The sequence below is a fragment of the Cydia fagiglandana genome, chromosome Z (genome assembly GCF_963556715.1).
Source record: "Cydia fagiglandana chromosome Z, ilCydFagi1.1, whole genome shotgun sequence".
Taxonomy (NCBI): domain Eukaryota; kingdom Metazoa; phylum Arthropoda; class Insecta; order Lepidoptera; family Tortricidae; genus Cydia; species Cydia fagiglandana.
This window is the reverse complement of record NC_085959.1, coordinates 3,332,613-3,359,047: the sequence shown is the minus strand read 5'-3', so window position 1 is coordinate 3,359,047 and position 26,435 is coordinate 3,332,613. Positions and strand designations below refer to the sequence as shown.

Below are 26,435 nucleotides of genomic sequence, written 5' to 3'. Positions count from 1 at the left end.
TGAATCTTTGTATTTGGGGATAATATTAGAAAACAATAAAAGTCATTTCAGCGTTTTGTAAAATTCATCCCCTAACAGGGTTAAAAAGGGGATGAAAGTTTGTATGGGGTTAAAGTTTTCTTTTCAGCTACGAATTTGAAACTTCGTTAAAAGATATATTATCAAAATACAAGAAAACTAATTTCAGCATTTTTGAAAATTCAACCCCTAAGGTAGTGAAAAAGGGGTTGAAAGTTTGTATGGATATCAAACATTTTTTCGAGCGCGGGACTTGAATCTTTGTATTTAAGTATATTATTAGAAGACAATAAAAGTAATTTCAGCGTTTTGTACAATTCATCCCCTAACAGGGTTAAAAAAGGGGATGAAAGTTTGTATGAGGTTAAAGTTTTCTTTTCAGCTACGAATTTGAAACTTCGTTAAAAGATATATTATCAAAATACAAGAAAACTAATTTCAGCATTTTTGAAAATTCAACCCGTAAGGTGGTGAAAAAGGGGTTGAAAGTTTGTATGGATATCAAACATTTTTTCGAGTGTGGGACTTGAATCTTTGTATTTAGGGATATTATTAGAAGACAGGAAAAGTAATTTCAGCGTTTTTTAAAATTCATCTCCTAACAGGGTTAAAAAGGGGTTGAAAGTTTAAATCCATTACAAATGCTTTGAAAATTCTTAGAAAGGCATAATAGCCGATTACAAAAAAAAGTAATTGCAACGTTCTTGGAAATTCAACCCCTAAGGGGGTTAAAAAGGGGATGAAAGTTTGTATGTATATCAAACATTTTTTCGAGCGCGGGACTTGAATCTTTGTATTTAGGTATATTATTAGAAGACAATAAAAGTAATTTCAGCGTTTTGTACAATTCGTCCCCTAACATGGTTAAAATGGGGTTCAAATTTTGAATCCATTACAAATGCTTTGAAATTTCTTAGAAAGACATAATAGCCGATTACAAAAAAAAGTAATTGCAACGTTTTTGGAAATTCAATCCCTAAGGGGGCTAATTAGGGGATGAAAATTCGTCTTGGGGTGTAAATTTAATTTTAAGCTAGGAACTTTAACTTTTTGGAAAAAAAGGTAATAAATTAAAAAACATGAAAACTAATTCAAGCATTTTTGAAAATCATCCCCCAAGGTGGTGAGAAAGGGGTTGAAAGCTTGTATGGAGATCAGATATTTTGTGAGTGCGGAATGCGGAACTTGAATCTTTGTATAAGGGCATAGGTAAGTACCTATTATGAGAATACAAGAAAAGTAATTTCAGCAACCAACATCAAAATCCACTTGACTTAAAACTTCATACAACTTGCTAAAAAAGAAAAGTACTTAATTTCAACATTGCTTGGATATGAAAATTATAGGTACCTACTAAAGATGTAAAATGTTGAAGATAAGATTCCACGCGGACGAAGTCGCGGGCAACAGCTAGTCTATATATATAAACGTGAAAGACCTGACTGACTGACTGACTTAAATCAACGCACAGCCCAAACCACTGGGACTAGAAAGTCCAAATTTGGCAACTAGATTCCTTATAAGGTCTAGGGATCCACTAGGAAAGGATTTTTCAAAATTCATCCCCTAAGGGGGTTAAAAAGGGGATGAAATTTTGTATGGGGTTAAAGTTTTCTTTTAAGCTAGGAATTTGAAACTTCGTAAAAAGATATATTAATAAAATACAAGAAAACTCATTTCAGCGTTTTTGAAAATTCATCCCCTAAGGTGGTGAAAAAGGGTTTGAAAATTTGTATGAATATCAAAAAAAATTTCAAGTGGTGGACTTGAATCTTTGTATTTAGGGTTATTATTAGAAGAAAGGAAAAGTAATTTCAGCGTTTTGTAAAATTCATTCCCTAACAGGGTTAAAAAGGGGTTGAAAATTTTAATCCATTACAAATGCTTTGAAACTTCGTAGAAAGGCATAATAGCCAATTAGAAAAAAAATGAGAGAGGCTGTATCAGGGACACAGCCGCTTTGGCAGACGTGAAACGTGGTGTGGACCGCCAATGCGAAGGCCGAAGGCCGAGCTCCGCGTAGGGCCGAAGGCCCGAAGCGTCCAGGATTTAAGTGCTTTAACATAGAACAATAGTAAAAGTGTCTAAATGCGAAGGCCGAAGGCCGAGCTCCACGTAGGGCCGAAGGCCCGAAGCGTCCAGGATTTAAGTGCTATAACACAGAACAATAGTACAAGTGTCTAAATGCGAAGGCCGAAGGCCGAGCTCCGCGTAGGGCCGAAGGCCCGAAGCGTCCAAGAAGTCAGTGCTTAAAGACGTAACAATATTACAAGTGTCTAAATGCGAAGGCCGAAGGCCGAGCTCCGCGTAGGGCCGAAGGCCCGAAGCGTCCAGAATGTTAGTGCTTTAACACAGAACAATAATAGTACAAGTGTCTAAATGCGAAGGCCGAAGGCCGAGCTCCGCGTAGAGCCGAAGGCCCGAAGCGTCTAGGATTTCAGTGCTATAACACAGAACAATAGTAAAAGTGTCTAAATGCGAAGGCCGAAGGCCGAGCTCCGCGTAGGGCCGAAGGCCCGAAGCGTCCAGAATGTTAGTGCTTTACCACAGAAAAATAGTACAAGTGTCTAAATGCGAAGGCCGAAGGCCGAGCTCCGCGTAGGGCCGAAGGCCCGAAGCGTCCTGGATTTAAGTGCTATAACACAGAACAATAGTAAAAGTGTCTAAATGCGAAGGCCGAAGGCCGAGCTCCGCGTAGGGCCGAAGGCCCGAAGCGTCCAGAATGTTAGTGCTTTAACACAGAACAATAGTAGGTACAAGTGTCTAAATGCGAAGGCCGAAGGCCGAGCTCCGCGTAGGGCCGAAGGCCCGAAGCGTCCAGGATTTAAGTGCTACAACACAGAACAATAGTAAAAGTGTCTTAATGCGAAGGCCGAAGGCCGAGCTCCGCGTAGGGCCGAAGGCCCGAAGCGTCCAAGATGTCACAGTGCCTTTGCACAGAAAAATAGTAAAAGTGTCTAAATGCGAAGGCCGAATGCCGAGCTCCGCGTAGGGCCGAAGGCCCGAAGCGTCCAGAATGTTAGTGCTTTAACACAGAACAATAGTACAAGTGTCTAAATGCGAAGGCCGAAGGCCGAGCTCCGCGTAAGGCCGAAGGCCCGAAGCGTCCAGGATTTAAGTACTATAACACAAAACAATAGTACAAGTGTCTAAATGCGAAGGCCGAAGGCCGGGCTCCGCGTAGGGCCGAAGGCCCGAAGCGTCCAAGATGTCAGTGCTTTAACACATAACAATAATACAAGTGTCTAAATGCGAAGGTCGAGCTCCGCGTAGGACCGAAGGCCCGAAGTGTGCAGGACATCAGTGCCTTAGCACCGAAAAATAGTACAAGTGTCTAAATGCGAAGGCCGAAGGCCGAGCTCCGTGTAGGGCCGAAGGCCCGAAGCGTCCAGGATTTAAATGCTATAACACAGAACAATATTACAAGAGTATAAATGCGAAGGCGGAAGCGTCCAGGATGTCAGTGGTTAAACACAGAACTGACAGACTGGACGCTTCGGCCCTTCGGCCCTGCGCGGAGCTCGGCCTTCGGCCTTCGCATTTAGACACTTGTAATATTGTTCTGTGTTAAAGCACTGACATCCTGGACGCTTCTTGCCTTCGAGAGCGCAGCCTTCGACCTTCGCATTTAGTTAGACTCTTGTACTATTGCTTTGTGTTTGAATACCGAAGTCGCACATATTTGAGTAGTATCTAAATTTTATCTGTAAAGATTATTTGGGGTCATAATGATTCACTGTATCTAGATGAACTTGAATACAGCATTTGATGGGTAATTTTAAAATAATTAATTACAGTGTCACACCTATTTAAATAATTAAATGATCAATTCATTTTGGAGTAATGAATGTAACGATTAGGTACAATTTTTTTGTAAATAACTCAGCAAAATTACGAGAATAGATATTTTATACGGGTAATACACTTTTTATAGCAAACTCGTTCGTGTTTTTCCTGTAGCCATCGCATTTAAGGGAATCTAAAAGCAATTTTTTGCGCAGCACCTTTACAGGCAGAATATTTCATTCAATACTTGAGACTCAAATGAGAAAAACGGGATATATTTGAACCACAGTCGTTACCTTTTATAGTACCTATTGTCCACAGAAGTGACCTTTTCTAAATTATGTTTTACCCATTACATCAGAAAGTACCTAACTAAGATTACTATATACTTACTAGCATTAGGAACTCGGGATTGTCAAGCAGCCGTCATACGTTATACGTGTTCTATCAAAGTAACTCGCGTCGCTGCGCCGCCATAGATGCTAATACATTATTTGAGGAGATGAGCATGTATTACTATGGTGAATGTGGTATTAAAAGAACCGTTATTGCTTTATCTTACTATTTCAGGTATATTTTGTCAGTTTGGCGCCCTTTTTTTCGCACACCGTGGCCTCAAACAAGAGCAGTGATAAAAATTCTGTAAAAACTGTCACATTTTTATTTTTTAACAGCTTATTATAATTCCACGTACTTTATTTTACTCATATTTCATTAAAATAAAGTAAGATCTATCAAATGACATGAATTTTACCAAAATCGGTTAATGGGCTGATTAGTCATTACTAAATGAACACTGAAAATAGGGGTCATTTTTGCTCCGAATACGTCGTGTCTAGCGCAGAATCAGCACCATCTATGTCAGCGGCACGTGCTGTTCCGAGTAATGGCTACTTTCTTCTACACATCTGTATCAAAACTATGTTTATAGGTATTATAGTTTCGGAGATATAAGCCGCCGCGCCATAACACTTTTTCGTTACATCGGTTTTTGATCCGAGCCCCTCTACGGGTTTTTAAAGACGTTTACCTACGTTTCACGTCAAAAAATGATTGCAACGTTTTTGGAAATTCAACCCCTAAGGGGGTTAAAAAGGGGATGAAAGTTCGTCTTCGGGTGCAAATATTATTTTAAGTTAGGAACTTGAAACTTTGTAAAAAAGTATCAAATTCAACTTTACTGTATAAACACGTATCTACGACTTGACTATCACTCTGTTCAACCGCCGATGAATAACTGGCTATCGAACGCGAAAGGAAATCCGCGACGTTTGCTTCGCTTTTTATGTACTCAATATTAAAGTTGTAACTTGACAAAAACAAAGCGTATCTCTGTAAACGATTTCCAGCCATTTCCGGTATGCCCTTTTTATCGCCAAAAATAGTAATAAGAGGTTTGTGGTCCGTGCGTAGGACAAATGGCACGTCACGGCCATATAAGTAGTGGTGAAATTTTTTCACCGCAAAAACTAAACTCGCTGCCTCTTTTTGTATTTGAGCGTAGTTACACTCTGCTTTTGATAGCGAACGAGAAGCGTAAGCGACCACTCGTTCTTCGCCGGAGGGTTGCGTCTGTGATAAAATGGCCCCAAGGCCGGTGGGGCCAGCATCAGCTGTCACAATCGTCACTAATTCGGGGTTGTAGTGTGCGAGGACCCTATCGGAACCCATCTCCTCCTTAATACATTTAAACGCTTTTTCTTGCTCTTCGGTCCACTCCCATTTCACACCATTCTTTAAAAGAGAATACAAAGGCTTTAAAACACTGGACGTGTTAGGCACAAAGCATCTGTAATAATTAACTAAGCCCAGGAAAGACTTAAGTTCGGTTGTTTAAATTTTAAGACCTCATTCTCGAGTAGGCGTAATATTGCTCTGCATAACGTGCAGGCGCTTTTACCTTTTTATTCCCATTCTATGTACCTATGTGTCAATTCACACATTACACTTGTGCTAAAAGCAGGAAAGCCGTTTTTTATTCATACTCCCTGTAATACTCCAAAACATGGTCCTGGAACGAACCGGATTAAGAATATACAGAAAATAATCCAGATTATACAAGGAGTATAATTATAAGGAGTTGACGAGTGAATACATTAAGAAATTCGTCCGAAAATCAAGAGATCAAGCTGACTTGGGAAAGGAGGATCGTGTTCACGTGGACTTGCCGGACTTGAAGACAGAGTTAAGCCTTCAGTATTCTTAATTTTCACCCATCACTGGTCATACAGGTAGTAATTAAGTATAAGGATACGATTTAATACGGTTAGTATCATTTTAATTGTTTAATTTAACCACGTAACTAACCGATAGGTTAACCTTTGTCACGTCAGATTGCTACTTCACTTTAATTTTATTTCGTAATTAGTTAATCTGTATTAGTGATTCACTGATATTTGCCTAGGCTTTTAATTAACTAATAAATCTACGAACTGTGAAATAAGTAAATCATTAAACAAACTGGGTTAGCTTTCATCTCGAATTGTATTAAATAATTCTTACAAAACATTAAATTTATATAGAATTATTAGTGTTAAAACATAAACTAAGTAAATAAAATAAATTTACACTTAAATAAACTGTTAACGTAGTAAAAATTAGGCAACAACTGTACTTTCATATATTGCTTACTAGCTGTGCCCGCGGCTCCGCCCGCGTAGAATTCGGTTTGTGTCAGTAAGCTGCTAAATATATATAAAAAATACGCCACGTGCGTCGGGCGTAGCCCGACGCTTTGAGTATGAGGGTGCCTTCGGCGCCCAACTTTGGCAAGCGTACAGCGTGTCACGTACGTCGGTCTACGCCCGACTCTTTTAGTATGAGGGCGCCGAAGACGCCCAGCTTTGAAACGCGTACGTTACGCCCGACGCACTGAGTATGAGGGCGCCGGAGGCGCCCGGCTTTGGAATGCGTACAGCGTGTCACGTAGTCGGTCTACGCCTGACTTTTAGTATGAGGGCGCCGAAGGCGCCCTGCTTTGGAACGCGTACAGCGTGTCAGCACGTACGTCGGTCTACTCCCGACGCTTTGAGTATGAGGGCGCCGAAGGCGCCCGGCTTTGGAACACGCACGGTGTGTCAAGTACATCGGTCTACGCCCGACTCTTTGAGTTTGAGGGCACTGAAGGCGCCCGGCTTTGGTAACCATACAGCGTGTCACGTACGTCTCTTTTAGTATGAGAAAGTCAAATTCGCCTGGCTTTGGACCGCGTGCAGCGCGCCACGTTGTCGGGCTACGCCAGATTCTTTTAGTATGAGGGCGCCGAAGGCGCCCGGCTTTGGAACGCGTACAGCGCGACACGTACGTCGGGTTAACTCCGAAGCAGTGCCGGATTAAGATATTTTAATGCCCTAAGCATTTCTAGACCATGGTGCCCCCTCTCCCTAAGGTCATTAAGTTTACATTATTTTTTTTGGTAAATTGAGTGCAGTTCATTGCCGCATCACAGCTGAGAATGGAAAAAAGTCACATTATTTTATCTCGATAATTGACAGTGCCGCAGCAGTAATGTTGCAACAGAGTACCTAATGCTGCTGCAGTCGCCACTCGAATGTCACATTTATCATATCTTAGGTTAGAATGTAATTTAAAATTTTTCGATATAAAAACGCAATTTGATAGACGGTTGTACATTTTTACTTTTAGTATGGAAATCAGTCACATCATTTTATCACGAAAATTGACAGTGCTGCAGCAGTAACGTTGTAACAGAGTAATGCTGCTGTAGTCGCCACCCGAACGTCACCTTTATCAGATCTTAGAAAGTGATTGAAAACGCGAGCGAAGCGAGCGCGAAATTTTTTAGATATAAAAACGCAATATGATAGATAGTTGTACATTTTTACTTTTAGTATGGAAATCGGTCACATAATTTTATGACGAAAATTGACAGTAACGTTGCAACAGAGTAATGCTGCTGCAGTCGCCACCCGAATGTCACCTTTATCATAACTTAGAAAGATATTAAAAACGCGAGCGAAGCGAGCGCGAAAATTTTTCGATATACGCAATTTTACTTTTAGTCCCAACCAGGCGCGAATCCAGGATTTCATACAAAGAAGGGATGGGACAGTTTTCTACCAGCCTAGCTTCGCATAGGGCTCGATATTTAAGGATTTCAGCGAGGTTGTTTTCATGCATAAAAGATGCAAGAAAGCAGAGCTTGTAATTGACCAAGAGAATTGAATTGGCGAAGTGTGAGCAAGGCAGTAGGCCCAGCTGCGAAAGAGGAAAGCTTGGATCCACGCCCAAGTGTAATTAAGGCAGAAGATCAACTTTGCCGTAAGGCAGAAGGCCTCGCATAGAACCTAACGCCGAACCGCAAAAGAGTGAGAGAGAGTGAAACCCAGATAAATAAATATATACCTACATACAAACACGAACGCTGAAAACACAATACACTCTCTCTCACTTTTTTTTGGGTAGTCGTGAAAAAGATGTCACTGCAATGAGGGGTAATTAATTTACTGTCGTTTAATTTTGTTGTATATTTTTAAATCGACATAATTATTCAATTAAATTTGTTGTCCATGTCCGTACCTCCTCATCTAAACTTAGAGTTAATTTGGCAAAAACCTTCCTCGGTGGCTATTCATGTCACTTGTATTAAATTCAGCGCCATCTGTTAGTTTACCAGGGTACTCAATAGTGGTAGCACATATTTGAAAAAAGTTTGCCCCTCCTTCCTAAGTAGCGCCATAAGATTCAGGGGCAAACTTAAATCAAGCGAGTGTTGTGGCTACCCCCCCTTTTAGGAGTTGAGTTTTTATAGCCTATAACCTGGCCGGAGATTTTCTCGATAGATTAGTAAAGTTTGCATCAAAATCCGTTCAGCCGTTTTCACGTGATGCGCGTTCAAATAAACAGACAAACAGATAAACAGATAAACAGCCAAACAGATAAACAGACAAAAATTCTAAAAACTGTTGGAACGTGTTCTGTTATCGATTCTAAGTATCCCCAGCCAACTTTTTTTCAAATATCTTCCATGTACAGACTTTCTACCCTCTACAGCTTTATTATATGTATAGATAGATACATTTAAGTAAATTTTGCATTGTATAACATTTCAGCTGACAACACACGCCTCTCAAAATGTCCGAAGAAAAGGAATTAATCAAAAAACGTGGCAGTTATAAAGGCCGGCTCACTAACTTTTCAAACTACATGAATTCTTTGGAAAGTTCTTCACTTACCTCTGTTGCCGCCAATGAGTTGCAGTTAAGAATAAGTAGAATGGAAACATTATTTAGTGAGTATGATGAAGTGGAGTTAAAGTTAGAATGTTTGTCGACAAGCATGGATATTCAGTTATCTGAGCGAACTGAGTTCGAAACCCAGTACTTCGGTGCAATTGCTAAAGCGCAAGATATGTTAACTTCATTTAATAAAAATCAAGAAGACCTGGGTAGCGAACGTGCAAGTATCTCAAGTGCTAGCAATCATAGGCTAGTTAAACTTCCCGTCATACAGTTGCCAAAATTCTCAGGTTCTTACGAAAATTGGCTCGAGTTTCACGACACATTCCTAAGCTTAATTCATTCAAATGATGAAATTGACGAGATAAATAAGTTTCACTATTTGAGATCGTCATTGGATGGTTCAGCGGCAGTGGTTGTTAAATCGGTCGAATTTTGTTCTAAAAATTATCAAACTGCATGGAAGCTCCTATGTGATCGTTTCGATAACAAGCGTTTATTGCTACAAAATCACGTTTCGGCAATCTTTAATATCGAAACAATTACCAAGGAGTCTTCATTTGCGTTAAAACGTATGATCGACCAGTTAAACAAAATACTTGCTAGCCTTAGAATCACTAGGCGAACCAGTAAAACAATGGGATACGTTACTTATTTACATTGTGTCACATAAGTTAGATGCTAAGTCGTATCGGGAATGGGAAGAATGCAAAGGTCGCTTAGATAAGGATAAGCCAATTACTCTCGAAGCGTTTTTAACATTCATGCGAAATCGTTCTGATTTATTAGAAACGTTGGAACTGTCCACAAATAACACTGCCGGTCGAGTTAACACTTCTCACAAAAACACACCGAAACTGAAAACTATGTCCGTACAAGATACGAAACAGAACACTGTCGCTAAGTGCCCAAAATGCAGCGGTGAACATTATTTACCTAGTTGTTTACAGTTTCTCGCCCTTAGCAACGCTGCGCGACTGGAATTGTTACCCAGTTTTGTTATGTATGTATATTGGTGGAGGGTAGGGTTAGCGTAGATATAATGACGGCGCTAGCGCTGACATGACACTGACAGCTGATTATGGTCGAACATAATTTTTAAGAAAAAAAAACCGACTTCCATGGGGGCCGATGAAAGATTATTGTAGATGGTACACTATGTAGAAAAGGAGGTAAAACCACCCACTTTTTTACTAGCATTTCGCTTCTGTATAATGGCTCCTCTACAGGATGGGCCAACGCCGGCCACTCCAAGGGACGCAGCCATGCACTATCACTTGCTCCCTCTAACGCATAAATGCGTCCCTTGGAGTGGCCGGCGTTGGCCCACCGTGAAGAGGAGCCATGAGGGTCGTAGTTCTAGCCTAACCTAACCCACTCCTCAGTTCGAACCTAATCAAACCCACTTTTCAAGTAGCATTTCGTTTCTGTAAGGCTCGCAATTCTAACCTAACCTAATCCTTGTTCGGTTCTGTGAGGATCGCAGTTCAAACCTAACCTAACCCACTTAATGGCGCATGCCGTGCGGTGTACGGGGGTTTAAGCGGGAGGGGCTAGTAAGATTGGCATCATCGTACTTTATACCTACATTAATTTTATGGTAGGTAATCATAGTTGTTTATTTAGTTAAGGTATCATAGTGGTTTTCTGGGTCAAGGTCCGGGTCCGAGTCCGGGTCAGAGTCCGGGTCCGTGTCTGGGTCCGAGACCGGGTCCGAGTCCGGATCCGAGTCCGGGTCCGAGTCCGGTTCCGAGTCCGGGTCCGAATCCGGATCCGAGTCCAGGTCCGGGTCCGAACCGGATCCGGGTCCGAACCGGATCCGGGTATGAGTCCGAGTCCGGGTCCCAGTCCAAGTCAAAATCGAAATTCGTAATCACCAAACGTGTACCATGCGTCATTGAAGAGTTCTGTTCTGGTCATCATCAGCAGTTCCACTTCATCAAATGCGACAGTTTTGAATGTAAATGCTTGATTTTATGATGAAAATACAAAAAAATCTATACGTATGCCTTTAATATTTGAGGAGTTCCCTCGATTCCTTATGGATCCCATCATCAGAACTCTAGCTTGACAAAAATGTGGCTTAAAAACTTAACTTGCTTAACTAACATAACGAAAAGGAAAAATCGCCAAACGTGAACTATGCGTCGTTGAAGAGTTCTGTTCTGATCATCATCAGCAGTTCCACTTCATCAAATGCAACAGTTTTTAATGAAAATGCTTGATTTTCTGATGTAAATACAAAAATCTCTATACGCATGCCTTTAAGATTTGAGGAGTTCCCTTGATTCCTCATGGATCCCATCATCAGAACTCGAGCTTGACAAAAATGTGGGTTAAAAATTTAACTTGCTTAACAAACGACGAGGACAAATCGCCAACCGAGAACTATGCGTCGTTGAAGAGTTCCGTTCTGATCATCATCAGCAGTTCCACTTCATCAAATGTCACTTTTTTGGATGTATATGCTTGATTCGCTGATAATAAATCAAAAATCACTATGTGTATGCCTTTAAGATTTGAGGAGTTCCCTTGATTCCTCATGGATCCCATCATCAGAACTGGATTTTGACAAAAACGGGACCAATCTGTATGCATATACATTCAATCAAAAAAAGAATTTTCAAAATCGGTCCAGTAATGACGGAGTTATGGAGTAACAAACATAAAAAAAAATAAAAAAAAAAATAAAAAAAATAAAAAAAATAAAAAAAAACATACAACCGAATTGAGAACCTCCTTCTTTGAGATTTGGAAGTCGGTTAAAAAGTAGGTCACGGTCAACTTTGTTCGGTTTGTGGACGGGATCATTGCAGTGAAACATGCAAATTTAAATTATATTCATGTCGTGTGTGCAACCAGGAGGGACACTTAAAGAAGATGTGCCCGCGATTGTCGCGTTCCGTGGGACACCATTATGTTATTACGGAAACGGGAAACCAATCGACCCCGGATGATGATTTAAAGGTAACAAATCTTTCTTTTGTTAAACAAAACAAGGCTGATTCCAAATATCCGCCGTACAAAATGATGATAAATGTGAACAATAGGGATATATTTATGGAAATTGATACTGGCAGCCGAATTTCATGTATTAGTACGCAATTTTATGAAACTCATTTATAGTGATTGTGTGTTAGATACCAGCAATTTGAGGTTAAGTTATTTGACAGGAGAAAGTGTGCCTACGTTAGGAATGATAAAATCTGTAGTGCGTTTGGGCAACTTGAGTAAAGTTTTGAACTTGTATGTAGTAAATAATGGCAAGGAAAACTTGTTAGGAAGAGAATGGTTAGAGGAATTTGGTATTATTAAGAGGGTTAAGCAACAGTTAGAATTAATGCATTATGTAAAACCGAATGAAGTTTTTGATTTGACGGAATTTAGTTCCAGATTTAAAGACGTATTCTCGGAGGGGCTGGGCCGGTACAATGGCGGGCTGGTCACGCTGCGGGTGAGAGACGGCGCCAGGCCGGTATTCATGCGCGCGCGGCCGCTGGCGTACGCCCTTCGTGGACCAGTGGAGCGGGAGCTCGAGCGACTGCAGCGCGAAGGTGTCATCACACCAGTGGTAACAGCAGACTGGGCAACTCCAACTGTGCCCGTGGTCAAGTCAGATGGATCCCTCCGGATTTGCGGAGACTACAAGATAAGTTTGAACAAGTATTTAGAAGTGGACCGTTTTCCCTTGCCAAGAGTAGAAGATTTGTTTGCCAAATTACATGGTGGTAAGAAGTTTAGTAAGATTGACCTGTCACAGGCATATGCACAGCTAGTTCTGGATGATACCTCCAAGTATACAGTCATAAACACACACAAGGGCCTATTTAAATATAATCGTCTTATATATGGTCTATCCTCGAGCCCCGGAATATTTCAGAGGATTCTGGAACAAATGTTTGTGGACATACCTCGAGTTGGTGTGTTTTTAGATGATGTGGTTATTACAGGGTTAGATGATCAAGAACATTTGAAGAATTTAACTGCAGTTTTTGAGCGACTACAAAAGTATGGTTTAAAAATTAAAAATGAAAAATGCTCTTTCATGTCGGAATCTATAACATACTTGGGTTATGTAGTAAATAGTGAAGGTATTCATACTTGCCCTAAGAAGATAGAAGGAATAGTGAATGCAACTACACCTAGCAACGTAACGGAGCTGAGATCCTTTATAGGCATGACAATGTACTATGCTAAATTTGTAAAAAATATTAGTACAATAATGGCCCCATTATATGCACTATTAAAGAAGGAAATGAAGTTTAATTGGACAGCGGAGTGTGATATGGCCTTTAATGAAATAAAACATTTATTGTCTTCCAGCAAGGTGTTGGTGCACTATTCACCGGATCTGCTGCTGATTCTGACTACTGATGCCAGCAGCTATGGAGTGGGCGGCGTTATATCACACATTATGCCAGATGGTACAGAGAGAGCTATAGCATATGCTTCCCGAGTTTTGAATAAAGCAGAACGAGCATACTCACAGATTGACAAAGAAGCACTGGGAATCATATACTCAGTAAAAAAATTCCATCAATTCCTGTATGGTCGTCGGTTTGTTTTAAGAACCGATCACAAACCATTAGTGACAATCTTTGGGGACAAAGCCGGTATTCCAGTAATGGCTGCCAGCCGCTTGCAAAGATGGGCAGTGATCCTGGGTGGCTATCAATACGTCATTGAATACATTCCAACAGCTAAGAATGCAGCGGATGCATTATCAAGATTACCATCGACTAGTCAGGATGTCAAGGACTATACAGAAGTAACATATATAAATTTTGTGCAAGATTTCCTACCTATAACCAGCATGGAGGTGAGGAAAGAGACAGAAAAAGATGAAACATTAAGGAAAGTAAACCAATTTTTAAGCAGGGGCTGACCAGATCATTGTTCAGAGGAAGAAATGAAACCATATTTTGCACGAAGACAAGAACTATACACTGATACTGGCTGCATTATGTGGGGGTATCGAATGGTCATACCAGCAACACTGCGACCTACTATTATGAAGGAATTACATAGCAGTCACCAGGGTATGGTGAAAATGAAAGGCATAGCCCGCAGTTTCGTTTGGTGGCCAGGTATTGATAAAGATATTGAACAAATTTGCAAGCTTTGTGCAATCTGTGCGGCAGACGCAGCGGCAACTGCGAAGTCAGCACCACAGCCCTGGCCATACCATGAGCAAGCATGGAGTAGACTACACATCGATTTTTTAGGCCCCTTTGAAGGAAGAATGTTCTTTGTTATTGTGGATTCCACATCAAAATGGATTGAAGCTTTTGTAATGCAGAGGACTACAGGAACTGCGGTGATTAAGGTGTTAATGGAGATATTTGCTCGCTTCGGGTTGCCAAAAGAAGTGGTTTCAGACAATGGACCGCCCTTCACGAGTCAGGAAGTGGATCAGTTCATGACACGGAGTGGAATTAAACACACTTATAGTGCACCATACCATCCCGCTTCAAACGGAGCCGCAGAGGGGGCTGTCAAGCTATGTAAACGGGCTCTGCGGAAAGCCACCAAAGAAAAGGTAGACTTGGATGTGGCATTGCAGTCCTTTTTATTTAACTACCGGAATTGTCCACACAGTACCACAGGTGAGTCTCCAGCCATGATGTTACAGAAACGAGCTCTGCGCTGTAGGCTAGACTTACTTCAACCAGGCGCCACAGTCGATCAACGAGTCCGGCAAGCTCAAGGCAAGCAGGTGGAAAGGTTCGCTAGCAAACCATTATATCAAATGAAGCAGGGAGATCCAGTTTGGTTGCAGGAATACAGCGGCCCCGATAAATGGGTGCCAGGAACAATATCGGAGGTAAAAGGAAACCGCAACTATGTCGTGACAAGGGAAAACGGTACCACCAGTCATAGGCATACTGATCAACTAAAGAAAAGATTCAAATATTGTGTACCACTCGGGACCCAATTTAAAAACAAGGAGGATATAGGTATAGAAGTGCCACAGTCGGTCGAGCTTCCGACCCAGACCGCTCAGGACGCGCCCGCGGCGCCCGCACAGCCCGGCACCAGTACCGACCCGCCCGTTCAGGTTAAAAGTCATGAGAGTAAAAGAGTTAGACGCCCGCCCGTCAGATTTGGTTTTGAGATAGATTAAGTTTCACAATATTCTTGTTAATTGTTTTTATAATTAAGGTAAATGTCCTAGGGCTTGACCTACTGTTTCTAAGTGGGAATACACAGATATCACCTTCGTTTGACATGGAAGGTAAAACTAATGAACCACGGTCAAGCTCTGGAGCACACGGTAAATTTATATGTTCAATAACTACTGTTATTTAAGAAAAGGGGTGTTATGTATGTATATTGGTGGAGGGTAGGGTTAATTCTCCCCGCGCGCCCTCTGGCGCCGGCACTTTTGTAACGTTTGTCAGTCCGGTAATAAACCTATGTACTGAACGCACGGTTTTCTATTTAGCACCCCCGAGAACCCTTCGTACCATTCCCCTGGGCTTATATATACCAAGTTTAATGGTTTGCTATAACTGTTTACGCGGTGGACATTATGCTAATCATTGCAAAAAGCCGGGATGCAAGTTATGCAAGCGAAAACATAACACGTTACTTCATGTTACCGATTGCAAATCTAGATTGAGCGGTGACTGCGCGTCCGGCCGCGGCGAGGAGGATAATTAGGAAATGCTTCATATGATTCCTCGCCCGCGTCTGTACAGGCATTATCGGCTCAAATGGTTTCAAATTCGTGACAAGAGAAACATGGTATGCTTGCGACTGCATTAGTAAAGGTTTACGATAGCAACAATAAAGAGCATGTCGCTCGCGCCATGTTAGACAATGGTAGTTTTGCATGTCTAATATCTCAGAGTTTTTGTGAGAAATTAAATTTACCAACGAATCAAATTAACACGTCTGTTCTTGGTATAAATAAACAGACTACTAACATAGGAGAAATGTGTCTACTTCCTATTAACTCTTTAAATGACACATATTCAGTAACGGTAAACTGTTAAGTTATGCCATCTCTTACTGATGACGTCCCATGTCGTCAAATTGATTTGACGGATCTTAATATTCCGAGTGACATTTGTTTGGCCGATCCAAACTTTTATAAACCTGCACCGGTCGATATAGTGTTAGGATCTGAAGTATTTTGGGACTCGTTTCCTACTCAGCCTCAGATCATCAGACTAGGTACCGGACTGCCGATGCTCTGTGAAACTTGCTTTGGCTTTTTGGTTGCTGGTCGGGCAATTACCGACTGTCTGCCTTCCAGTATGCAGTGCTTTTTTGTTTCTGGTCTCTCGCACAAAGGTAATAATGATTTAAAATGTAACGACGACATTCAAACCCAATTAACGCGGTTTTGGCAGCTCGAAGAAGTTAGCCATAAGTCGTCTCACTATTCACCTGAGGAGAAAATGTGCGAAGAACATTTCGTTGAAAATACTACGCGGCTAGCCGACGGACGATTTTGTGTCAGGCTTCCTTTAAAACAAAGCGAAAGTGTATAAGGCGATTCATTTCAACGCGCGAAGCATTGCATGCTATCATTGGAACGCAGAATTAAAACCAAGCCCTCATTTAACGGTTTATACATTGATTTTATGACAGAGTATGAAAGTTTGGGTCACATGTCGCAAGGTAGGCAGGTCTCAAGGGAAGAAAAGGGCTATTATATACCACATCATGGAATTTTGCGCGATAGCTCCACGACAAAGCTCCGTGTCGTATATAATGCTAGCAGCCCTTCCACCTCAGGTATCAGTCTGAATGACATTCAGATGGTCGGACCCACTGTGCAAGACGACCTTCTGTCTATCCTTATTAGGTTCAGGCAGCACCGGTACATCATTTCTTCGGACGTGGAGAAAATGTACCGTCAGATATGGGTGCATCCTGACGACCGCCACCTTCAAAAAATTCTTTGGCGCAGTTCGGAGACCATGCCACTATTAGTGCACGAGCTAAATACTGTCTCCTATGGGACAGCCAGTGCTCCGTTCCTAGCCACCAGGTGTCTCAAACAAATAGGCTTAGATTGTGACGATGAGAAGGTCAAAGAAGTCATCGTTCACGATTTTTATGTAGACGACCTGCTGACAGGAGGAGATGACCTTACTGCGGTGGAAGAGATTCGCCATAAAGTGACTCGAGCACTGTCTTCAGCAGGAATGAACCTGCGTAAGTGGAAGTCAAACGAGCCTCGCCTTCTATGTGAACCCTCTCAATCCTCTGTGAATTTGAATATAGGATCAAATGAGCCCAGCAAAACGTTAGGCTTAGGCTGGCACCCTGAGTCTGATGAGCTGTATTTTCCAATAGGAAAACTAGTCCCTAAAGGAAATACCAAACGTGACATGCTATCGGTGATTGCTCAGATCTTCGATCCGTTGGGACTTCTGTCTCCGTTTGTAATCACCATGAAGATGCTACTGCAGCGGTTATGGCTTCAAAAGATTACATGGGAAGAAGAACTGTCTCCAGAAATCATCAAACAATGGGTAGAACTCTTGGAAGGATTGCCGGCACTAAATGATGTCAGAGTCCCTCGTCATGTCATTTGCAACTCAAACGTAGCCTTCGATCTACACATTTTCTCAGACGCATCTGAACGCGCGTACGGCGCTTGTGTGTACATGCGTAGTGTAGACAACGAAGGTCAGGTATTAGTTAGGTTATTGATCGCAAAAAGTCGGGTCAGTCCGATTAAACCTACGACTATACCTAGGCTTGAGTTGTGCGGCGCTCTCGTTAGTGCTCATCTGTATGACAAGGTCATGACTTCACTTAGAGCTCAGGTTAGAAACACAACATTTTGGACCGACTCGACCAGAGATGTGACTTATTTGAAATACTTGTATTTAAAATGCAAATACAAAATGCAAAATACCTATTTTGTATTTTGTATTTAAATACCTTTTAAAGAAAACTATTTTGTATTTTATTTGAAATAGTTTTTGGGACCTATTTTCTATTTTCAAAATACAAAATACTTTATAGTGGGTAGGTAATGTAGGTAGGAGTTACAATCTCTTCTGATGTTACAGTTACAATCCTGGCAACTTTCTTATTCTTTTAACATGGAACTGTTGAATCTGCTGTTTAGTAACGTCGCACATGACCACAAGCGTAGCAAGTGGAATCTTGAGTGTTGCGAGGGTTTCAAGGCACGAGAGGAGAACAAACTTTTTGCCCTGGTGAAACACAAACGAGACGTTTTCATCATCATCACACTAACGAGAGGCATTATAATAGCTGTAAAACATTACAAATTAATGCTTTAACAGTTGGCCGTTAAAAACCATCATCCATACCTACATCCTACCGGTTAATATGAGCAAGCAACTACAAATTTGCACTTTAGATAGAGGATTGATTTCAAAGAATAAAGAGTCTTTTCAACTCGGAAATTCCGAGTAATACTTTTTAATTCAGACTAGGTATTCATTACTCAGAGTACCTTTTATCGCAAAGTATTTGTATTTTAAAAAAGTATTTTGAAAATACCTATTTCGTATTTTGTATTTAAATACAAATTCAAAAACTATTTTGTATTTTGCATTTGAAATAGTATTATCAAGGAAGTATTTGTATTTTGTATTTAAATACTTTTTATAAAGTATTTTTCACATCTCTGGACTCGACTATAGTGTTAGGTTGGCTTAAGATGATGCCAAGTAGATTGCAACCTTTTGTGAGGAACCGAGTGTCGGATATTTTAGAAATCACCGGCAGTTGTACTTGGAGGCATGTTCCAACGGACCAAAATCCAGCGGACTTAATTTCCCGTGGATTGCATGCAAGTGTTATAGACTCGTTAGATTTGTGGTGGTCGGGTCCCAGTTTCTTGCAACTAGACGTGGCTCAGTGGCCTTCGAATCGTACCACAAAGCACTGCGATGAGCTGCCTGAAACCCGCGTTGAGGTTTCATTGCACGTTAACATAGTTAATGAGCCATTAATAGATTTCAATCGTTTCTCTAACCTCTCGCGGCTCATTCGTGCTTTTGCGTACGCTCTTCGTTTCATTAAAAAATGCCGCAAAAATGCAACGTCGACGTCGTCCACATACCTCAATCATGACGAATTAAATAATTCTTTAAAGGTAATTACTAAACTCAGTCAGAGCGAATCATTTTCAGAATATGATATATTGTCCAAGAAACTAAATTTACCAAAAAAGAGTAAGCTCTTGAAATTCAACCCATTCCTAGAGAACGACAACTTAATGCGTGTGGGAGGCCGTCTTTCCAATTCAAAATTTCCTTACGAGAAAAAACATCCCATTATTATACAGTCCACACATCGATTCACAAAATTATTATTTAATCAGGAACATAAAAGGCTTCTCCATGCACCGCCCCAGCTGTTGTTAGCAACGATCAAAGAAATGTACTGGCCCATAGGGGGTCGTAATTTGGCAAAGGCTTGCTACCATCAATGTGTGCGATGTAAAATCATGAAGGGACAAGTAGTTGCTCCATTGATGGGGAATTTGCCAAATTCTCGGTTGTCACCTGGAGGCTACCCGTTTAGGAATGTGGGCGTGGACTATGCAGGTCCACTCATGGCAGCCAGCCGTCAAGGTCGTGGTTGCTCACTAGTTAAAGTTTATGTTGCTATTTTTATATGCTTCACAACCAAGGCGATACATTTAGAATTGGTGGGAGATTTAACTAGTAAAACTTATTTGTTAGCACTGTCTCGTTTTATGTCTCGACGGGGACAGCCAGAGAACATTTATTCCGATAACGGCACTGCATTTGTCGGAGCCTATAACGAAATTACAAAGTTTCTAAAGGAAAACTGCAACTCTTTGGCTGAGACGTTAGCTAGTGAAAATACAAGATTTCATTTTCTGCCTGCTTATGCACCTCACTTCGGGGGTCTTTGGGAGGCGGGTGTCAAATCAGTTAAATTCCATTTGCAACGAGTGTTAGGCAATTGTAACTTGACTTATGAACAGCTTAACTCTACACTCATCAATATTGAAGCCCTGTTGAATTCTCGGCCCCTCACGCCTCTGTCATCACACCCGGACGATCTCTCAGCGCTCACCCCTGGACATTTTCTTGTCGGACGCTCACTGACGTCATTGCCGGTGCAGGATCTGCGGGACCACACTTATCAGCATCTGTCCCGATTCCACCGAATCGAACAACTCCGTCAACATTTCTGGGCTCGGTGGACTAAAGAGTACGTCCCAGAATTGCAACAAAGAATCAAGTGGAGACTCAACCATGATTTCCTTAAGAATAATACCCTCGTTTTCTGAAGGAGGACAACCTTCCTCCGTTGAAATGGAGACTGGGACGCATTGTAGCCATTCACCCTGGACAGGATGGCATATCTCGAGTGGCTGATGTGAAGACAGCTGGAGGAGTCGTTCGACGCGCTTTCAGCAAGATTTGTCCTCTTCCTGTGGCTACCGATTCTTCTTGAAAGGCTTCCTTTCAACCCCGGGGGCATGTTTAAATTTTAAGACCTCATTCTCGAGTAGGCGTAATATTGCTCTGCATAACGTGCAGGCGCTTTTATCTTTTTACACGACTGCCCAAACAAAAAGAGTGTATTGTGTTCAGCGTTCATGTTTGTATGTATATATTTATTTACTTATGTGAGTTTCTTTATTCCACCATAACTTCTGAATGCCTTAACCGATTTAGATGTATGATACATCATTAGAATCCTTACGTCATCCCGGGTGACATAGGCTATGTGACGTCATTATAAAACCAATATGGCGGACGCAATACGCAATATTGCGTGACGTTTAGAAAAAAATATCTTGCAAACCTATCGAGTTGGGTCTCAAAATGAAGAGCTTTGAAAGGCGATTTAAAATATATATGCAAAATAGGCGCTTAAATCTTATTTTGGTTAAATAAGGATTTACAAAATGTGCTAAGAAAAATAAATCTATCTATCTTATTTAGTGAGCTATCAAATAAAAGGGTATTTACCGCTGATCATAAAAATATATACAAATCATCCATATGACTTGTATAGGTATATTTTTATAAAGTAAATTTAGGAACTAAAGCGCCCTATAGAAATCTAAACGTGTGAACTTCGATTTAAGCGATAGGGTTTGAATAATACTAAAGACTGCCCAAACAAAAAGAGTGTATTGTGTTCAGCGTTCATGTTTGTATGTATATATTTATTTACTTATGTGAGTTTCTTTATTCCACCATAACTTCTGAATGCCTTAACCGATTTAGATGTATGATACATCATTAGAATCCTTACGTCATCCCGGGTGACATAGGCTATGTGACGTCATTATAAAACCAATATGGCGGACGCAATACGCAATATTGCGTGACGTTTAGAAAAAAATATCTTGCAAACCTATCGAGTTGGGTCTCAAAATGAAGAGCTTTGAAAGGCGATTTAAAATATATATGCAAAATAGGCGCTTAAATCTTATTTTGGTTAAATAAGGATTTACAAAATGTGCTAAGAAAAATAAATCTATCTATCTTATTTAGTGAGCTATCAAATAAAAGGGTATTTACCGCTGATCATAAAAATATATACAAATCATCCATATGACTTGTATAGGTATATTTTTATAAAGTAAATTTAGGAACTAAAGCGCCCTATAGAAATCTAAACGTGTGAACTTCGATTTAAGCGATAGGGTTTGAATAATACTAAAAGAGTCGGGCATAGCACGACATACGTGGCGCGCTGCACGTGGTCCAAAACCAAGCGTCTTCGATTGTCTCATACTTAAAGAGTCGGGCGTAGCCCGACGTACGTGGCGCGCTGTACGCTTACCAAACTCGGGCGTCGTCGGCGTCCTCATACTCAAAGCAGCCCGACGTACGTGGCGCGCTGTATGCGTTCCAAAACTGGGCGCCTTCGGCGCCCTCATACTGAAAGAGTCGGGCGTAGCTTGATGTTACGTCACACGCTGTACGCTAACCAAAGCCGGGCGCCTTCGGCGCCCTCATACTTAAAGCGTGAGTGGAAGAGATCCCTGAAAGGGATAAGTTCGCCTTTGTACTAATGATGTGTGTTCTTTCATGTTTTATGTTTCTTTTTGTACAATAAAGTATTTTACTACTACTAATACTAAGAGAGTTGGGCGTATCCCGACGTATTTGACACGCTGTACGCTTACCATATCCGGGCGCCTTTGGCGCCCTCATACTTAAAGAGTCGGGCGTAGCTTGATGTTACGTCACACTTAAAGCGTGGGTGGAAGAGATCCCTGAAAGGGATAAGTTCGCCTTTGTACTAATGAGGTGTGTTCTTTCATGTTTTATGTTTCTTTTTGTACAATAAAGTATTTTACTACTACTACTACTACTACTAAGAGAGTTGGGCGTAGCCCGACGTATTTGACACGCTGTACGCTTACCATATCCGGGCGCCTTTGGCGCCCTCATACTTAAAGCGTGGGGCTTAGCCCGACGTATGTGGCGCGATGCACGCGTTCCAAAGTCGGGTGCCTTCGGCGCCCTCATACAAAAAAGCGATCCTTTTTGTATGAGGCCTTTTTCTATGCCCGATGGCATAGCCAGTGTCTAAATGCGAAGCCCGTAGATCGAACTCCGCGTAAAGCCGAACACCCGGAGCGTCCGACAGGTACGCGCTTTCTACAATTTCCCCTAGTAATATCATAATTGAGAAGTCGCAATTCCACGCAAGGCCGAAGATCGAGCTGCGGCAGGTTAGTACTCGCGGAACTCGGTCAGATATTTGTAGAAATTACAGGAATTGCTAGAATCCCTAGCCCTTCGGCCTTACGCGGTGGTCGGTCTTCAGCTTACGTATTTTAACACATGTACACAAAACCACTGTAGGTACCTACACTGTAGGTGACTGTAGGTACGTGTATATTTAATTTCAATTACAATCGGGGGACCTTGATGTACCTAAGTGCATCTCAATCAAAAGGTCCCCCGACTGCAATTGAAATTAAATATACACGTACCTACAGTCACGGTCATTAATGTACATAGCCCTTTGTATTTACTATGAATGACCGTGAGTGTACATTTACATTCCAATTAAGATTCATAAAGGATGTCTAAATTATTTAGCCTGTAATACGCGACCAGACATTGCACACGCCGTAAGTGTACTGTCTCAATTTAATTCATGTTATGATGAAATACACTTTAAGTGCGCGAAACGGGTCTTAAGGTATTTAAAAGGTACGTCTAACGTGTGTCTCACTTTTCGAAAAACAGGTGACTTAGACTTACGTGGCTATGTAGATGCAGATTGGGGTGGCGCACTCGATCGCAAATCCTTCACGGGGTTAATTTTCAAGTTAGGCTACAATATTGTTGCCTGGGAAAGCAAAAAACAGGCGACAGTATCATTGAGCTCTACAGAGGCAGAGTACGTAGGGCTGAGCCAAGCTTCAAAGGAAGCATTATATTTGCGTAGTTTACTGAACAGTTTGACTACTGTAGAGAGTAAACCTGTAGTCATTTTTAATGACAATCAGTCGGCACATAAAATTGCAGCCAACAAAATGATGCATAATAGGACAAAACACATTGATATTAAGTATCATTTTATCCGTGAGTGTGTACTGGCTAATAAGGTTCAAATACGGTATATGTCAACAGATAAAATGATAGCGGACATCTTAACTAAAAGTGTTTCTGGCCCGAAGTTAAAAGGTTTTTTGAAGGATTTATCCCTGTCAAATTATCCTATTAAGAGGGCGAATTAGAGTAGTAGTTAGGTGTTTGATATTATAATGTGTTATATGTTTTTAAATATTTTGTGTTAGGTAATAGAATAATTTTCTAGTTTTCGCTTTTTATGCGATTTAATTTGTTGGCTGATTTTTATGTTTGTGTACAGTCAGGCACGATAGTTTAGCATATAAATTTTATTTTATGTACAGAGTACAGACAAGTACTGAAGTAATTATGTATGTCCGTAATAGTTTAAGAGGGCGTATTGGAGGTTGCATATGTACTGCACTGGCAGAATATATTATAAGCCTATTACTGTCTAATGTAATGTCAATATTTGAATATGTTTGAATAGAAAATATATGGATTCTACCCAGAACTGGCGTTGACTATCTGTTCCACTTATTCTGCTGGAGACCAGGACCCTGGTTCTTCTAATAAGCTGAAGACCGACCTCCGCGTAAGGCCGAAGGGCTAGGGATTCTAGCAATTCCTGTAATTTCTACAATTATCTGACCGAGTTCCGCGAGTACTAACCTGCCGCAGCTCGATCTTCGGCCTTGCGTGGAATTGCGACTTCTCAATTATGATACTAGGGGAAATTGTAGAAAGCGCGTACCTGTCGGGCGCTCCGGGTCTTCGGCTTTACGCGGAGTTCGATCTACGGGCTTCCCATTTAGACACTGGCTATGCCATCGGGCATAGAAAAAGGCCTCATACAAAAAGGATCGCTTTTTTGTATGAGGGCGCCGAAGGCACCCGACTTTGGAACGCGTGCATCGCGCCACATACGTCGGGCTAAGCCCCACGCTTTAAGTATGAGGGCGCCAAAGGCGCCCGGATATGGTAAGCGTACAGCGTGTCAAATACGTCGGGATACGCCCAACTCTCTTAGTAGTAGTAGTAGTAAAATACTTTATTGTACAAAAAGAAACATAAAACATGAAAGAACACACATCATTAGTACAAAGGCGAACTTATCTCTTTCAGGGATCTCTTCCACCCACGCTTTAAGTATTAGGGCGCCGAAGGCGCCCGGCTTTGGTTAGCGTACAGCGTGTGACGTAACATCAAGCTACGCCCGACTCTTTCAGTATGAGGGCGCCGAAGGCGCCCGGTTTTGGAACGCATACAGCGCGCCACGTACGTCGGGCTGCTTTGAGTATGAGAACGCCGACGGCGCCCGAGTTTGGTAAGCGTACAGCGCGCCACGTACATCGGGCCACGCCCGACTCTTTAAGTATGAGACAATCGAAGACGCTTGGTTTTGGACCACGTGCAGCGCGCCTCGTATGTCGTGCTATGCCCGACTCTTTTAGTATTATTCAAACCCTATCGCTTAAATCGAAGTTCACACGTTTAGATTTCTATAGGGCGCTTTAGTTCCTAAATTTACTTTATAAAAATATACCTATACAAGTCATATGGATGATTTGTATATATTTTTATGATCAGCGGTAAATACCCTTTTATTTGATAGCTCACTAAATAAGATAGATATATTTATTTTTCTTAGCACATTTTGTAAATCCTTATTTAACCAAAATAAGATTTAAGCGCCTATTTTGCACATATATTTTAAATCGCCTTTCAAAGCTCTTCATTTTGAGACCCCACTCGATAGGTTTGCAAGATATTTTTTTCTAAACGTCACGCAATATTGCGTATTGCGTCCGCCATATTGGTTTTATAATGACGTCACATAGCCTATGTCACCCGGGATGACGTAAGGATTCTAATGATGTATCATACATCTAAATCGGTTAAGGCATTCAGAAGTTATGGTGGAATAAAGAAACTCACATAAGTAAATAAATATATACATACAAACATGAACGCTGAACACAATACACTCTTTTTGTTTGGGCAGTCGTGTAATAAATTAATTAAAAAATTAAAAACACGACTGCTGCATTTTAAAGCGAACTGAAAAGCTAAAAATAATGTTAATATGTTAGTCACTAAATTTTATGAATCTTAATTGGAATGTAAATGTACACTCACGGTCATTCATAGTAAATACAAAGGGCTATGCACATTTATGTCCGTGACTGTAGGTACGTTACATTTAATTTCAATTACAATCGGGGGACCTTGATGTACCTAAGTGCATCTCAATCAAAAGGTCCCCCGACTGCAATTGAAATTAAATATACACGTACCTACAGTCACGGTCACTAATGTACATAGCCCTTTGTATTTACTATGAATGACCGTGAGTGTACATTTACATTCCAATTAAGATTCATAAAATTTAGTGACTAACATATTAACATTATTTTTAGCTTTTCAGTTCGCTGTTCGCTTTAAAATGCAGCAGTCGTGTTTTTAATTTTTTAATTAATTTATTTTATTTTAAACATTTTAGTGAAAAAACTAAGTAAAACTACCATTTATAAAGATTTCCCCCGGCCATTTAGTTTGTCCACAAAGTTCTTTTTATGCGGATAGGTATTAGCTCCCGGGACTGGGACCTTATAATTAAGCTCACCGTTCCGGAATACGGGCGTCTTTTCTGTGGATAATATGTAAATGTGTTCACAATTTGGGACATTTGACATTTGTTATTAAATATAGCTTCTTAACTTCTTAAAAAGAAGTGGAATTTTGAATTATAATAGCCATGAGGGTTTGAAGATCCACAATAAAGACTCATAATTTTAACTGTCACTAAAAAAGATTTTGTCCCCATTATCTTCGTCGCAACGCAACTTCAGCACGACGCACACATGGCCTTTGGCAAAATAGCACCAATTCAAACATCAATAATACGCGA

General features: G+C 41.0%; 1 protein-coding gene and 1 long non-coding RNA gene across 2 annotated transcripts in view; one reads left to right on the top strand and one right to left on the bottom strand.

Annotated features, from left to right (window-relative positions):
- LOC134678786 (uncharacterized) overlaps positions 1-11,669 on the bottom strand; it is a 246,073-nt gene extending 234,404 nt beyond the window's left edge. The window contains exon 1 of the long non-coding RNA XR_010100243.1: positions 11,587-11,669. This is a non-coding gene — a long non-coding RNA (uncharacterized LOC134678786). The remainder of the gene's footprint in view (positions 1-11,586) is intronic.
- A 2,575-nt stretch (positions 11,670-14,244) lies between these two features.
- On the top strand, positions 14,245-15,126 carry LOC134679231 (uncharacterized protein K02A2.6-like). Its single transcript, XM_063538118.1, has one exon. The coding sequence runs from the start codon at positions 14,245-14,247 to the stop codon at positions 15,124-15,126; it is 882 nt and encodes a 293-aa protein (XP_063394188.1).
- Positions 15,127-26,435: the final 11,309 nt, after the last annotated feature.